We start from the raw sequence: 15,625 nt of genomic DNA, 5'->3' as shown, positions 1-15,625 counted from the left end.
GATTCCCATCAACCGTGACGGCTCTTCCGGATGTCCTGGAAGCTGGAATAAATGTCTCAGCCTGCAAGAACAGGGACCAGTTCCTCTCTCTGCAGATTGATCTCTCCCGGGCTCCGGCACAGCTCCACTGCAGCTCCTCGCGGCGGCCAACCAGCTTCGCCCTAGGCGCCTCTGCTGGGGAACACCGTAGCCCAACTTTTTCTTCTTCACTGACTTCAAGCTTCTCTTCTCTGCATCTTGCCCTCTGTCCCCCTCCCTTTCTACTGCTCTTCTCATCTCTGCACCGTGTCCTCCAGCTGCACTCACTCCATCCACCCACTGCGCGGATCCCGAGAGGCGGCCAATGGCCAGCACCCCGCCTGCGACTCCTCGCGCATAGAGATAGAACACAAAACGAGCCATGCCTCAGCGCAGCTCCAAGCCGGCCGACGGCCTCGACTACAGGGCCATCGCGAAGCAGTTCGCAAAGGCCAAGGCAGCCCGAGCAGCGCAGGAAGCCCGGGACGCAGAGGCCATCGAAAAGGGCCTGCCGACGGAGAAGGAGCAGACGGAGATCCTGGAGCGACAGCGCGAGCGGCTCAACAACCGCCGGAAGAAGGCGTACGAGCGGCGGTGGTGGTGGACGGCGGCGTTCTGGGCGTGGCTGCTGGCGGTGCACGGCGTAGGCATCTGGCTGTTTGCCAGCGGCTTCCTGCTGACGAGGCTGGTGCTGGAGGACAAGTCGAGCTGCGCGGCGCCGCCGCCGGTCGAGGGCTTGAGGGGGACGCTGGACGTGGCCGGGGGCTGCTGGCACCCGAAGCAGTTTGACCGCGCCGTGGTGATTCTCATTGATGCGCTGCGGTACGACTTCACCGTTCCTGAGGATCCGGCGACGGCGCACGCCTTCCACAACGCGCTGCCCTTCTTGTACGACACGGCCGTCAAGGCGCCGCAGAATGCGTTCCTGCGGCCCTTCATCGCGGATCCGCCGACGACGACGCTGCAGCGGCTCAAGGGCCTGACGACGGGGACGCTGCCGACGTTTATCGATGCGGGGAGCAACTTCGCCGGGACGGCCATTGACGAGGACAATCTGCTGATGCAGCTGCGGGACGCCGGCAAGAAGATTGCGCATCTGGGAGACGACACCTGGTGGTCTTTGTTTCCGGACCACTTCGAGGCCAACATCAGCAAGGCGTACGACAGCTTCAACGTCTGGGACCTGCACACCGTCGACAACGGCGTCATCGACAACATCTTTCCGCTGCTGGAGTCGTCCCGGGAGGGGCGGTGGGATCTCCTCATCGGGCACTGCTTGGGTGTGGACCATGCGGGACATCGGTACGGCCCTGACCACGCCGCCATGACGGCCAAGCTGCAGCAGATGAACGAGTTCGTCACCAAGGTGGCGGCATCCATCGACGACGACACGCTCCTGGTCGTCATGGGCGACCACGGCATGGACGGAAAGGGGGATCACGGAGGAGAGAGCGACGACGAGGTCGAGGCCGCTCTGTGGATGTACTCGAAGCGGCCCTTTTTCGGGAGGACGTCTCCCGAGTTTGTTGCTCCGCCAGCGAATGCCAAGGTCCGACCCGTCAACCAGATTGATCTGGTCCCGACTCTCGCGCTGCTGCTGGGCATCCCCATCCCGTTCAACAACCTCGGGAAGCCCATCGAAGAGGCCTTTGCGGGGAAAAAGGGCAACGACTGGGCCAACCTCGCGGCTGTCTCGCGGCTTGCGGCCGCCGGAATCGAGAGGTACCGGCAGTCGTACTTCAAGGCCCGCGGGATCTCGCAGACGGAGGAACCGGGCTCTCCTGCTGCTCTGTGGACACGGGCCAATGCTGCTGGGCTGAGCGACAAGGACGCCTACCATGCGCTGACCGAGTTTGAGACGGAGACTCTCCAGGTGTACAAGAGGCTGTGGGCTCGCTTCGACGTGCCGCGGATGGTGGCGGGCGTGTTTGTCACCGCCGTTGGTCTTGTGATGCTGGTCATGTATGCGTCGAGGCCTGCAGACGACGAGTTTGTCGTGACCAACAATGCCGAGCTCGACTACGCTGAGAGGCGGCTGGAGCTGATGAACCTCAAGCACGAGGACGAAGAGGTGCATCCGGACCAGCACTTCCACCAGAAGCTCCTGGGCGGACTGGCGGACGCGCGGGTGCTGTTCGTCGTCGGCGTGCTGATCGCCGTGGGGCTGTACCGCCAGCAGCCGCTGGATGGCCTCGCCGCCCTCGTCGTCACGCTGCTGATTACGGGCGTCATCTCTGCGCTGTCCACCTCTGGCAAGACGCTGCTCAACATCTTTCCGCGCACGTTCTGGGGCTGGCTGTCTGTTGTCCTTACCCTGAGCCACTCCGTCGGCTTTGCCTCCAACTCGTACACCATCTGGGAGGACTCCATCCTCCTCTTCTTCATTGCCACGTTTGGGCTGGCCGCGCTCGTCTCCTCGCTGCGCATCGAATCCAAGGTGGACCGCACAATGGCCATCTACCACACCGTCACCTTCATCGTCATCGGGCGGCTGGCGTCGTACTCGAAGCTCTGCCGCGAGGAGCAGATGCCCTACTGCACATCGACGTACTACGCCTCCGTCACATCCTCCACGTCGGCGCCCTGGCAGCTCGTCATCCCCTTTGCCGTCTTCATCATTCTCCCCGACGTCATCAAGGCGTTCCTGATGCCGTCCAAGTCCTACGAGGGCCTCGCCCCGACGTGGATCGGATACTTCTTCCGCGGCGGCCTCTTCCTCTCCGCCCTCTACTGGACCATTGACGCCGCCAGCAACGGCGGCTGGCTCGCCGACAAGGTCTCGGAGGGCACCCTCAAGTCCGCCGGCGTCTACCTCGCGCAGGTCATCCTCGCCCTCTCCCTCATCGCCGGATCGACCTCGTTCGCGTGGGCGCCGCCCAACATCTCCATCCTCTCCACCACGGCCAAGTCGGGCCAGCTCGTCACGATCCTCGGCTACGGCAACGCCATGGGCGCCCGGTACCTCTTCCTCCCGCTCAACCTCCTCGCGGCCTGCGTCCTCGTCACCAAGCCCATGGGCTCGGGCGCCCTCGCCCTCATGATGTGGCAGGTGCTCTGCCTCGCCGAGATCGTCGACCTCAACCGCCTCAAGGGCGAGGCCATCGGACCCGTCATGCTCGCCGTCCTCGGCAACTTCTACTTCTTCAAGACGGGCCACCAGGCCGTCCTGTCCAGCATCCAGTGGGACAGCGCCTTCATCCCGCTCTTCTCCATCCGCTACCCCTGGTCGCCGCTCGTCGTCGCGCTCAACACCTTCGCGGGCCAGATCCTCGCCGCCGCCTCCGTGCCCCTGCTCGTCCTCTGGAAGGTCGGCCCCAAGCAGCGCGGCCTGCTCGAGACGACGGCCCGCGCGCTGGCCGTCTTCGTCGCGTATTTCGCCGTCGAGGCCCTCGCCACCATGAGCTGGGCCGGTTGGCTGAGGAGACATCTCATGCTGTACCGGGTGTTTTGCCCCAGGTTCATGTTGGCTGCGCTGGTGCTGCTGGGGATGGATCTCGCGGGCGTGTTTGTGGCGCTGGCGGGGTTGAGGAGTAACACTTTGGCTGTGTGTGAGGTGTTTGGCTGGGCGGAGTGATTGTGTTTCCTTCTTTTCTTTTCTGGGGGATTTTTTTGTTGGTATCGTATTATATCATATGTAATTGCATGTATGTTGTGAGAAGGGGGATCTTGGGTCATGGAGGGCGGGGCGGGGGAGGATTGGGATTTCATGGGAGTATAAAATGGGCAATCTTGTCTGCTTTGCTATACGAATGAACAAAGTAACATTCGATGTAACTGATGGATAATATGTGGTCAATATTCCACGTCGAAAGATGAATTAGGATATCATCAGGGCAAGTCCCCTCCATCATCAAACCTTGACACCAATACACCCCAAACATATCACAACATCAAATGCACACAACATCGTCAAAAGCATAAAATCAAGCTTTGTAAAAAAGCTGCTTGTAAAAGCTCTCCTGCATTTTCGTAAATGCTACAAGATATAAAAAGCCGAGAAATAGAAAAAGGTACATTCTCGTCTGAAATAGTGAAAAAGGTGTCTTCCCTCAAGGAGTTAAAAAGAAGCAAAAAAGGAAGAGGGAGAAGAAGGTATTAAGAATCAGGCCACAGACCCAAGGAGGATATCGTACAAAGATAATTACACACACACACACACGCGAAGCATACAAAAAGTTGATGCGCTCACCCCTTTCCCGTTCCTTATTCCCCTTTCGTAGAATTCAGGGACCGCCATTAGACATAACTCAGATAGAAAATAAGAGGAAAAAGGGAAAAAAAATTGGGTTTCTTAGATTGAATGTTGAAACAGAAAAGGAAAAAATGAAAACAAACAACGACTCTTACTTTATTGTGAAAGTAATTGATCTTGTCATGGGAGTCGTTCATGATGACGATGACTTGATCGCATCATCTGACTTACCGGTACTCGATGTCCCGTCCTTGGTCTGCTCCTTTGGCCTTGAGGCGAGCGATGTGGAAGAGCTGGAGGGTTTCTTGACTGAAGAGGATGTTGTGGAAGAAGCAGCGGGTTTCCGTGTCGTAGACGAGGACCGTGTTGACGAAGAAGAAGTAGTAGTAGGTTTCCGTGTCAACGAAGGCGAGGCTGGCGCCGCCGTCGCAGACGAAGACACCTTTCTCGTAGTGGAAGAGGATCTCGCTGCCGAGGAAGGCGTCCTTGTTGTTGACGTTGATCTGGCTGTTGAGGATGACCGGGCTGCTACTGAAGAAGACCCTGCGACGGAAGATGTTCTTGTTGTTGATGTGGACCTCGCTACGGAGGGGGTTCTTGTTGTTGACGTTGACCTCGCTGCTGACGGGGTCCTCGTTGTTGATGTAGATCTTGCTGTTGACGGAGCCCTTGTTATTGAAGTAGATCTAGCTGTGGAAGGCGTTCTTGTTGTTGAGGTAGATCTGGCTGTGGAAGGTGTCCTCGTTGTTGAGGTGGATCTTGCTGTTGAGGGCGTTCTTGTCGTGGACGTAGATCTGGCTGTGGAAGAAGCTCTTGTGGTTGAAGTAGATCTTACTGCTGAGGAAGAGGATGTGGATGCGGAGGGAGTAGAGGAAGAAACCTTTCTCGTCGTGGAGGACTGAGCTGAGGAAGGCTTTCTGGCGATGGAGGAGGAGGCGGCTGGCTTCTTGGCCGAGGATGGAGACGAGGCAGGCTTCTTGGCAGACGAAGCGAGGGTTGATGTTTTGGACGTGGACTTCGACTTGTCCTGATCCTTGTCTCCGGGCTTTTCCTCTTTAGAAGCAGAAGAAGAAAAAGAAGTTTTTTTTTTGCCCTTTTCGGGGCTGGACTTCTTGCCCTTTTCCTTGTCGCCCGTCTCATCCGGCTGGGCCGTGGCATCTGGGGAAGGCTCCGGGGCGGGCTGGGTCGTGGTGACGGTCTCGCCCTCTGCAGTCTGCTCGGCCTTTTCGGTCTCGTCTCCCTTGTGTGCCTCCGCCTTCTCATCAATATCGTCGGTGGTATCGTCATCATTACTGTGCTCGTTGCTGCTGCCCTCTTCGTCCTCTTCCTTGACCTCCTCGAGTTCTTCATGTTCCTCGTGTTCGGGTTCGCTTTCGTGATCATGAGATTCGTCTTCGACCTCCTTTGCGTCGGGCTTGGGTTCGGTCTCTTCCTCCGCGGCCTTTTCGTTCAGGGTGTCATCCTTCTTAGCGTCATCTGCTTCCTTTTCGTCTTCCTTGACAAGCTCCTTCTTGTCCTCCTCCGGCTCCTTGGTTTCTTCTGCCTGGGGTTCCTCTGTCTTGGGTTCCTCTGTCTTGGGTTCCTCTGCCTTGGTCTCATCAACCTTGGCCGCTTCCGCCGCCGGCTCCTTGGCCGCCTCTTCCTTTGGCTCCTCCTTCTTGTCTCCGTGCACCTTCTTCCGCAGAGCGTTCAGCCGAAGCTCCTTAGCCTTCTGCGCTGCTTCGTCCGCAACAGACATGACAGACCGCACGGTGTCGATGCTGGCTCTCGGGGTTGACGTCGTAATTGATTTAATTGACGCGGCACTCGATCCAACCTTGGTCTCGGGAGCGGGACCAGGGGGAGGCGGAGGAGGGGCCGCGGCAGCAGCAGAGACCTCGGCAGCGGCAGAAGCGGCGGCGGCGGCCGACTTCTTGACCGTCTTCTTCTTCTTGACCGGCTCGGGGTACTTGTGGTTGATGTCGGGAATGGTGGTCTCGTCGTAGTAGATCTTGACGTGCTGCTTCAGCTCGCCGTACTCGTTCCACTCTTCGATCTCGACAATGTCCTGGTTCCCCCGGGTTAGACTGACTGAAAGCAGTTCAAGATACAAGCCCAACTCACTCCCAGAACGATCCCCTCCTGCACCAGCGCCGGAAACTTCCTCGCCCTGCCATTTTCGTCCTTTCCGGCGCGGCGGCCCCAGAGCATGCGAGCCTTGTCATCGGTGGAGATGTCGATGGCCTTGAAGGGCACGCGGTTCGCTCGCAGGATCGTCTCGAGGCGCGACGTGGCGGTGACGATGTGCGATGAGCCCGCTGTCAGAGACGTGTAGATGTACAGCGCCGGATCGGTCGAGTACGTCGCCATGGTTCCGTCTGCAGAGACAAGACAAACAAAGACGAAACAGACAGACAAGAGGGACAGACGGTCAGACAGACGCTTAAGCGAATCAGGCAATCTTGCTTGCTCGTTTGGCGACGGTACGGCTCTGGAGAGTCAGAGTTCCAGGAGCTTGCAAAGGGGAGGAAAAAAGAAACAAAGGGAGAATTGCTATGCTATGCGATGCGACGCGATGCTGGAGCTGCAAGCTGGTGCTGATGCTTGTTGCTTGTCTGGCAGCTGTTTGGCGGCGTCTCGCAGCTGTGGATCAACAGGAGAAGCTGGCCCCGAAAGCGGTGGGGGCGGGGTCGCTATTACTAGACAGCACCAGTGCCTGGATTAGGGGAACCAGGGCCTGTGAGCCGCTGTAAAAGGGCGGCAGAATCACCGGTTCAGGGCAAGACAGGGCAGAAAAGGGGTCGAGCTTCAGCGGGAGAATGTGATTCGATGGGCGGCGCTAGGACGGGCCTTAATTTGCGTGCAAGGGACCTGTAAATTGCGGCTTCATTTGGCGGGTTCGTATTACAACTGGCCGGGGCTGCACAGGATGGGGGATCAATCGGGGCATGTCTTTCAGCTGTTGAGTCTACGGGTAATGGTCACTACATCTAGAAAGGAGTGAGATGCTATTGGTGAAGTGACGGGTGAAAGAGCACCAGGAGAACGAATCTACATTGCATGTACCAGGCACGAGGGACCAACGGGACAGGGCCGGCAGCAGGGAAGGGCCATACTAGGTACATACGAAGTACCGGCTGGGCCGAAATTGGGACGTTGATAGAGATTTAGACAAGCAGATTCGACGCAGACGGACAGCACCAGTCTGTTTGTTGTGTGTCTACATCTAATCTGATTGGTGTTGTCTGTTGTGTAAGACAACATGATCCTACAAACACATGAGACGCCCTTGTTAGTTGGCACATACATAAGGGACGGCAATGAATAAAGTGTGCCTGAGGCACCATATCAGCTCAATTGATCGTGACTAAGCAGGCGGGCTTTCGGCGATTATCTCCCGCAGGTTAGACCCAAATGGAGCACGCGAGAATTATCGCGTCGCCACTCAAACGCTCGGTTCAGCAATCGCCTCTGCTGCATCTCCACCAACAAGGAGGAGCAAAAGAAAGGAAAAATTCTCAATGTGGCGTCTGGATGCACGCTGGCTGTTGGTAGGCCCAAAGTGCTCTGCCCTGGCGACAGCCTCGACAGACAGCCCGTGATTCAGCCAACGGCAGGGCAGAGAAGCTGCTGCTCGTCGTCCAACACAGTATCAACAGCCCTGCATCGAGCGTCTCACGGCACGGTATCGTCCTCGATCTCGCTCGGCGGGGAAGAACTTGTTTCCAAATTGCCTGTGGGGGGATATCGGAAGAGGAGAAACAACTTGGAGACACACAATCTCGCCCTGGCCGCTTTTGCTGTTTGTCTGGCGCTGGCCGGTGTTTGGGTTTGAAGCGCCCGCAGTGGTCCTGAACCAGGGGTCGACGGAAAGCTAATATCAAAGACTGTTAGGAGACGAAATGAGCTCTTCGCCCTGAACTGCTCAGAACTGGCCTGGCCTGGCTGACGGCGTGCGCTTGAAACGCGCACAGCATGCCCGGCCACGGCTACCGACCTGGGGCCAACTGCTGCTGTGTATGTGCGTGCGGTAATACTGCAGCAAACGCCTCGACGTGAAGAGTGGGTGAGGCATTATCATGTGTGACGGCAGATGCAGCCATTCACACTGTGGCCCAATTCAAGGCCGTGGATGGGAGAAAAGAAAAGCCTCGAGTAGGATGGCGACAAGATGAAAAAGTTTTCTCCTCGACATGTCCTCTCTGCCCAATGAACACCGGCTGCTGAGGTTGCATTTCTGCCCAGTTCTCCCGACGAAGCATCTCAACGGCGGCACATGGCCAATCCCGGCTCCCGGATGCAAGAATAGCTCAGCGGAAAGGAGGGTCAATGGATCCAGGCTGCTAGGATGCGCTTCCGGGAGACCATTTATGCAAGGTACCGCGACATGGCCAGTCAGATGCCGGCCCCCGATCCACCGCCGGGTCTTTGTTGCGTGGTGGCATCCAATCACAAATGGTGCCTGGACGCCAGCTCATGAAGCCAGGGCCACAAGCCGCTCGATGGTCTGCGCCATGCCAGGCCAGGCTGACCGGCTCCAGCGCCCTCCTACGTGGCGGCGCCCTGGTGGAACTGTCAGAGATTTCCCGGGCCTGCAGATGCTCTCAAGACAAAAGGGAAACGGGCCCCTCGCGCTCTCTCAGTTCTTCTCTTCCTCTCTTTCAACACTCACCACACTCTTTCAATCTTTAGTCTCGACGACACTGCCAAAAAGCAACTCACTCTCTCTACAAATAACAAGCCCGGCGCTCACTTGCCCACTGCTCTCATTCACCAGCACGAATCGAATCTCAAGTCTACGACTCCGATCTCAACACAGCCAAACAATCAAAATGCAGTTCTCTACTCTTCTCGTTGCTGCCGGCGCTGCCGTTGCCGCTGCTCAGAGCACCTCTACTCTGACGGCCACGACCACCATGACCTACACCATCACCCAGTGCCCCGAGACGGTCACCAACTGCCCGTACCGCACCCCGGCCGCCAGCTCCTCGACCTCCGCGCCCGTTGAGATCACCACCTCTGCTGTCGAGACCTCCTCTGCTGCCCCTACCACCTACTCCCCCATCTGGACCGTCTCCAACTCGACCTCTGCCACTGCTGTCGGCACCAACCCCATTGGCACCGGCGTTCCCACCACCATTGTCCAGATTCCCTCTGGCACTGGTGCTCAGCCTACCGGCCCTGCTGGCAACGTCCCCTCCGGTCCCTCTGGCCCCTCTGGCACTGCTCCCCCTACCATCCCCACCAGCGGTGCTGCCAAGCAGATGGCTCAGTCTGGTGTCCTCGCCGTCGCCGTTGCCGCCGTCTTCGCCATTGCTTTCTAAGCGCGAAACTTTTCTCACCTGCTTGGCGCCAAAAGCCCTAAGCAGCCCCTTTTCAACTTTTCTTCTTTCCTTCTTTTCAAAACAACATTTTTCTACGGGGAAGGACGCTTGGGGACATTTTTAAACGGTGGATTACGATGTGAATAGATGACACATGAGTTTTTGGGTCGATACCCGGGTTACTTTATCATTCTGCAACGGATTCACTTCTACGCTCTGGACTGAGCGGGCCGGTGCTTGTCGGCCGGGACATATCGTCGACACACCGGACGGGCGCATGGATGCGGTATTGGGCTTTTCGGTGCCCAGGCTGCGGCGAACGCTTTTTGGATAGGCCATGATTGGGCACTTGTTTGGCATGAGACATGAACCAAAAAGCTTTTTAGATACCTTTGCATTTAATCAAGACGCCTTGTCACGATCATTCGCTCTCCTGTCATTGGCTACATGTGACTGTTGTACACTCTACACTCGACGTGCTTAAACCCACCACGTGGATCGAGGCGGTGTTGCGGAATTGGATCAATATGCCATGTAGGATGATTGACGGCCATGCTTCTGTTCTTCCAATGCCACGGTAAGCTGCAATTCTCACAACTGGCCGCCATAAAAGGATTGTCTAGATATGTAGCAGTGCGTAAATGGCATACCAATAGATTAAATGCCACACGCCAAGGGCAATCAAACCAACACCTCCGGGAATATGCGTCAAAGGAAAAGGCTCAAAGAACGAAGACAGCGTTCTTGTAATCAGTACCAAAGTGCAGGGGATATATACAGTTCTGCTGTTCTATGCACCGACACGTGGAAAATCTGCATGCATCTATTCGTAGGAAGTGATATCACATAGTTATCGTTTGCTTTCCACCATGTTGTCCGTTTGCGAAGCTGGGTGAGAAGAAACTTACTACTGACATACATAAGCCTACGTAAATAAGTCTGATGATCTTCATCAAGACGAAAAGGGGGAAACGGATGTCTGAAAGGGTGGTTGTTTAAGAAATAAAGTCGAAACTAGTAAACAAGGGCTTATCCGTTGCCCGTTTCCCATTCCCGTCTGCCCGCTGTTCGTGGTCCTGCCTTGCACGTGTAAGCAGGCAAATCCGACGGAATCCTTTTCTTTCTCACTACCTTACCTTTCACCTCACATGCGCAAACAGACGAACACGCCTTTCCTCATCCTAAGGTACATACCCAACAAAGTCCCCAGAAAAGATAATTCGCCGAACCAGGAAATCCACGCTTCAAAGGATCCAAAACCCACCGGAAGAGAAAAAAAAAAGAAATAAATGATAGGATAAAGATATTACTTATATGTATTCCCGAAAAAAGGATCCAACAGACAGTTACAATGTAGGAGACAAGGACAGTCCTAAAAGCCAACAGGTGTGGATGGGAAGGAAGAGCTGTAGACTGCTGAATCCGCATGTGCGTACAAGTTACGGCTCTTTTTCGGTCCCGAAAGGACTTGAAGTTGCCTGTAAGACAGTCGTGTTACGGCTGATGATTGGATGCTTCACTAAATGACAAAGCTAAAGGGAGACAAGGGTCACACAATCCTATTCCTCACGTACACGGCGCCGTTTGCTCTTCCCACTGCTTGTACCAGTACGACGTTTTGTGAATCCTCGTTGGCTCTTCTTTTCAACGATGCGGCCCGATAGAACATGCTTTCTGTACTCTTCCACTTTAGGAGATGGAAAAAGTGGTTCTGGTTCAGTGCAACAACAACATGTAGTAGTAGTAGTATCCTCTATCTAAAGCATGTTGGCCGATAACACAAATCTCAAGTGGGATGAAAATCACTGACAAAGGCGGGTGAATAGCAGTGGATAAGGTAAAGGAACCATTGACGGAATGTGGCATGTTGGGACTTTACACACGCCCGAAGATGGCGTCATCCTGACAAAAAAGAGCACCCCGGAAGGTCCTTTCCTGCAAGTGATTGTAAGAACTGTGATCAGGAGGTGCATCTTGAAACCTGGAGCTTCGGAGTGGGATAAAAAGTGACCGCATATGATGGACAGGGGGGAGAGGGGACGTTGTAGTACTACGAACTGTGAGTAATATGGAGAATGGAGAATGGAGTCAAAGGAGGAGCCCCGCGTGTTAAGATTAAGCTGGTGGAATATCCCCATTCTTGACAATAACTGGAGCCTGGATTTCTATCATGTACTGTGAACGCTTGGGCAAATAATCCTGTAACCCAACATATGCCTTTGTAAAAGAGAAAGTCAGAAGAAAAAAAGTTCCAAAGAGTTCGCTGTTCCTTTGACCAACTCTCCCCTGCACCAACAAAGAAGTACGCGTATGGTAATACGGATGGGAATGACACACTCCCAACCGCCATCGTGGCCTCGTGATCAACAACCACACACAGGAAGAAAAAAAAGTCAGGAAGCAAGACTCAACGCGGAACGGAACCAAGAGAAAGTAAAAGAAGAATGAGAATAGAAATGGAAATAAAAAGGGGGGCCTGTCATCTCCAGGTCCCCGCATGCAGCTCGTAACGTGTATGTTATAATAACCCTTTATCGTGCCCCGTAACATGTATTGTATGCTTCCGTTGCCCCTCCACAATCCAATCCAATCTCTCAAATGTCATCTCCTCCACTATCCACTATATATGTGCCCTTTGCAAGGCGCACGCAAGTCTAGAATGACCGCTTCAAAAAGCTCGCTCGCTGCACGCTCAAGTGATCCGTGTATATAAACTCCCAATTAAGAGAAAATGAAAGAAGAAGGAAATTGGTGAAAGATAGAGACAAGGAAATGCCAGAAGAACAGAAATGAACTCGACAGAGGAGAGTGGGACGAACAATGACAAAGAAGAATCCTAGGACCCCCGGCCGGCTCCCACATGTTGACGGACATTTTCCACTCTCGTTTGCTGTGCGTTCCTTTGACAGCCCCCCCAAGGTGCCCACATGCGTGTTTGAGAAGGAGGGCCTTGGCATAAGGGGGCTCAACATGGACCGATTCCAGCACTGCCGGACTTGCGCCTCCGGCGCCTGGCTCGGCAGTGATTTAAATGTTGGTGATGGACCAGACTGCCCTTCGATTGCTCCTTCACGTCATGGCCGCGAGGGGCCCCATCCGGCCGCACCTCTTCGCTGGGTACGTATGTCGTGTATGCGTGGGCGTCGTGGTAAAGACGTGTATCCCCGAAATTGAGCTCTTTCCCCTCCGTCTCCATAGAAAGTCATCCCAATGGGAGGACCTGCTCCAGCACGGCAGTTGTCAAGGACATGGCTGGCCGTGAGCCACCGCGTAGGCGCACGCGGTGCAGAGCGTGGAGTTGGAATCGACTAGAAACGGGCAGTCGTGCGTCACGGCGTGAGCGCACTTCTTATTGGAGAAGGATATCATGCCAGGGGGCAGAGTCCCAAAGTATATGTCAACCTCGTCTTCTATTGGTCCGCGTGATGACGGCAAAGGTGACATTGGTGGCATGGCTTGGTGTAGGTCTCCGTCTGAGAAGCTTCTCATGTTGATAGAAACGGGATAGGATGTGATGTGTATCACGGCCCGTTCAAACTCTAGACGCCTCGCTAACCCGACCTCTTTTAGCTCAAAAAGGCGGTAACTTCCGCGTTGCAGAGGAGACTGACTTGATGGGTCAAACGATGGTGGCCGACTTGTCTGAAAAGCTCCTTAGGTGGCTTTGTTTTGTGGGGGGGAAAGGCGAAAAAGAAGGGAAAGGGGACCCAATGGGCTAGAGGGATATGTAATGGGGGATGTATTGTCGATTGTGACGAACAAAGTGTGGGATATGACTGGCCTTATTAAAGTTTGGGAGAGGAGTGAAAGAACATCCAGTGGCCTTTATTAAAGGCAAATGAGGACAGGGTATCTGGCAGATGGAAACGTGTAGGCCACATGAACACCCTGCTGCGGCGCTTACTAGTATGTGAACGACGTACAGCAAGGCTGTCTACTACGTATGCTAGTAGTAGTTCTTACACGGGTAAACTGGGTCGACTTTTCATGCTCCACCCTCGAGATGCAAAAGTAGGGCTGAGGAGACAGGACCAGGAGCAAGTGACTGCAGTGAGGCTGGGCCCGGGAGTGGGAGAAGGTGAGAGGAGTGTGCAGGCAGACATGAAAGAACGGAGAAAGACAAAGTCATAAACGGTTGAAGGACGATCCACGTTCGCCTCGGCATGACAGTGGACAGACAACCGGGCCCCTGGTATGCGTATCGTGACGTGTGGGCATGCGGTCAGTGTGCTGGGTGTGAGAGAAGTGAGAAGGAATCGACGCAGCGGGTAAGAGCCGATGAGCGCCTGAAAGGAAAAGGCAAACAAAGACAAGAGGCCGAGAGAGAGAGAGGGAGGGAGAGAGAGAGAGAAAGACGGAAACGGGGAGGCATGTGTGCGTGAGAGCCTTCAGCACACCCCCTCCTTGACTCTGGCCTTCCATCTTGTCCCCACGCCTCCCTGACGTACCGGCTGGCCTTGGGAGGCTCGGTTGGGTGCGAAAATAGGAACCATGATGGCCGAAGGATGCGTGGTTCCGGCTCTCTGGGCGATATGCTGGGGTAGGATGATTGTTCCGGATTAGGGACGGGGTTGGCTGCACGTCTCTTGATGAGGGTGCTCAGCTCGTCAACGCTGCTGCCAAATACGTATATCGAGACGTGCCAAGCGCCTTGCACGTACGTCCGCTGCCTCCCGTGATATGACCAAAGGGGATTTGGCCACCCCCTCCCACCTCTCGGTCCCCTCCTTTCGTAGGTCCATCCGGTGCCTGCCGCTCAATCCAGAGACACACCCTCCACCCAGTTGTCCGCCTTTCAGAGGCATGCCAGAGCGAGTGTCACGTCCCGGCAGCTGCAGCATTCACACGTCCACTGCCTCAGCACCAAGACGGAGCTGGCGGAGAGGCGCTGCGGTCAGGGCTTGGAAGAGATTGGTTGCAAATTCGGTCACGTTCATGAGAGCGGCCTGTCATAAATGCTGAATCCTGAGATTTCATAGCCACCATCGCGGTTCCGAGCCAGCCAGTGACGGCGCCTGCGAGCCAGTCGCCTCACCACACCAGCCGACCTGGACGGGGCCGGGATTACCACAGATAGGTCCAGAAGGGATAAGTCTCTACCGGAAGGCCTACTAGAGCGAGGCGGCGGAATGCCGCGGTACTGGCCGTCGCTCGCCTGGTGGTAGCTAAAAAGCACTTGGGTTCACGGGCCTGGCCAATGGATAGGCGGGGATACCGCGTGGGCACTCAATGCCTCTGGACAGCCCGGTAGCGATGGTGTCGCCGATTCAAAGGCCATCCATCCATCCATCCCATTTGCCCATCCAATTCCATCCTATCCCATCGCATCCCAGCCCTTCCATCCATGCGACGAGGCGACCTTACCGAATGCCGGCCGAACAATTGGGGGGAAGGGAAAGCGCCGAGGAAGGCCATTGACGAGCCTGACGCTGAGGGAACCCCCCTACCGAGCACAGCAGGCGCTCGGTGAGGTGAGGTTTTGTAGAGCGTGGTACAGGCCTCTTTCCAGGTACTTCGTCGACGGTCCCCGAGGACGCCGGCAATATTTCAAAGTCGCCGCAACTTGCGGATCGTAAGGAGCGGCCGGAAACTGGCGCATCTGGGACCATTGCGCATTATCTTTTGTATTTGTATCTCGCGGGCATACGAAGCATCTTCTCTTGATGCTGACTCCCATTGAGGTCGCGGTCCGTGTATCAGGTAATTCGACATCAGCTAGCGTGGTATCGATGTGATGCGAATTCGGTCCGGGCTGGGTTGAACGTGCGGCACGGGGTTCACGCCTGCGATAGGCTCTCTCTCCGTGGTCTGTGGCCGACGGAAGCCTTCTGCTCTTCCTTGTTCCCCATCCAGAGAGAGGCACAATGGAGCAGGCCCTCGCCTCAGCTCATCCCTCGCTGCGCTTGTCCAAGCCTGGCGACTGTCGATTGTCGCGTCCGGGTCCGATACGGCCTTCAGGGCCCGGGGTTTTCAGGCCTTGAGCGGGTTTCGGGCAGCCCAGCGAGTCCTCGGCACTCAGCGATACCCCTCCGCAAAACGTTGACCCCCAACCCATAGCGGATCCGAATCGCACACTGCATGTCTCACACCCACGTTCTGGGTTCGACGCCTT

The 15,625-nt window shown here is 55.7% G+C and overlaps 3 protein-coding genes across 3 annotated transcripts; 2 read left to right on the top strand and 1 right to left on the bottom strand.

Moving 5' to 3' along the window:
- The first annotated feature begins 396 nt into the window (after positions 1-396).
- On the top strand, positions 397-3,769 carry BBK36DRAFT_1136481 (hypothetical protein). Its single transcript, XM_024892992.1, is given in 3 exon segments — positions 397-752; positions 765-3,594; positions 3,726-3,769. 2 exon segments carry the CDS (start codon positions 401-403, stop codon positions 3,590-3,592), a joined length of 3,180 nt encoding a protein of 1,059 aa, XP_024745859.1. The 5' UTR covers positions 397-400; the 3' UTR covers positions 3,593-3,594; positions 3,726-3,769.
- Positions 3,770-4,437: 668 nt separating this feature from the next.
- Positions 4,438-6,559, bottom strand: BBK36DRAFT_1162798 (hypothetical protein; the record flags this gene model as incomplete). Its single annotated transcript, XM_024894478.1, has 4 exons — positions 4,438-4,896; positions 4,999-5,263; positions 5,320-6,257; positions 6,314-6,559. The coding sequence occupies 4 exons, from the start codon at positions 6,557-6,559 to the stop codon at positions 4,438-4,440; spliced, it is 1,908 nt and encodes a 635-aa protein (XP_024745858.1).
- Positions 6,560-9,021: 2,462 nt separating this feature from the next.
- BBK36DRAFT_1162797 (hypothetical protein) lies at positions 9,022-9,513 on the top strand (the record flags this gene model as incomplete). The annotated part of the gene is made up of 1 exon (XM_024894477.1): positions 9,022-9,513. The coding sequence occupies one exon, from the start codon at positions 9,022-9,024 to the stop codon at positions 9,511-9,513; it is 492 nt and encodes a 163-aa protein (XP_024745857.1).
- Between the last annotated feature and the right edge of the window lie 6,112 nt (positions 9,514-15,625).

Source organism: Trichoderma citrinoviride (assembly GCF_003025115.1).
Source record: "Trichoderma citrinoviride strain TUCIM 6016 unplaced genomic scaffold BBK36scaffold_16, whole genome shotgun sequence".
Taxonomy (NCBI): domain Eukaryota; kingdom Fungi; phylum Ascomycota; class Sordariomycetes; order Hypocreales; family Hypocreaceae; genus Trichoderma; species Trichoderma citrinoviride.
Note: the sequence above shows the minus strand (reverse complement) of the source record. Positions and strands in the feature narration are given on the sequence as shown.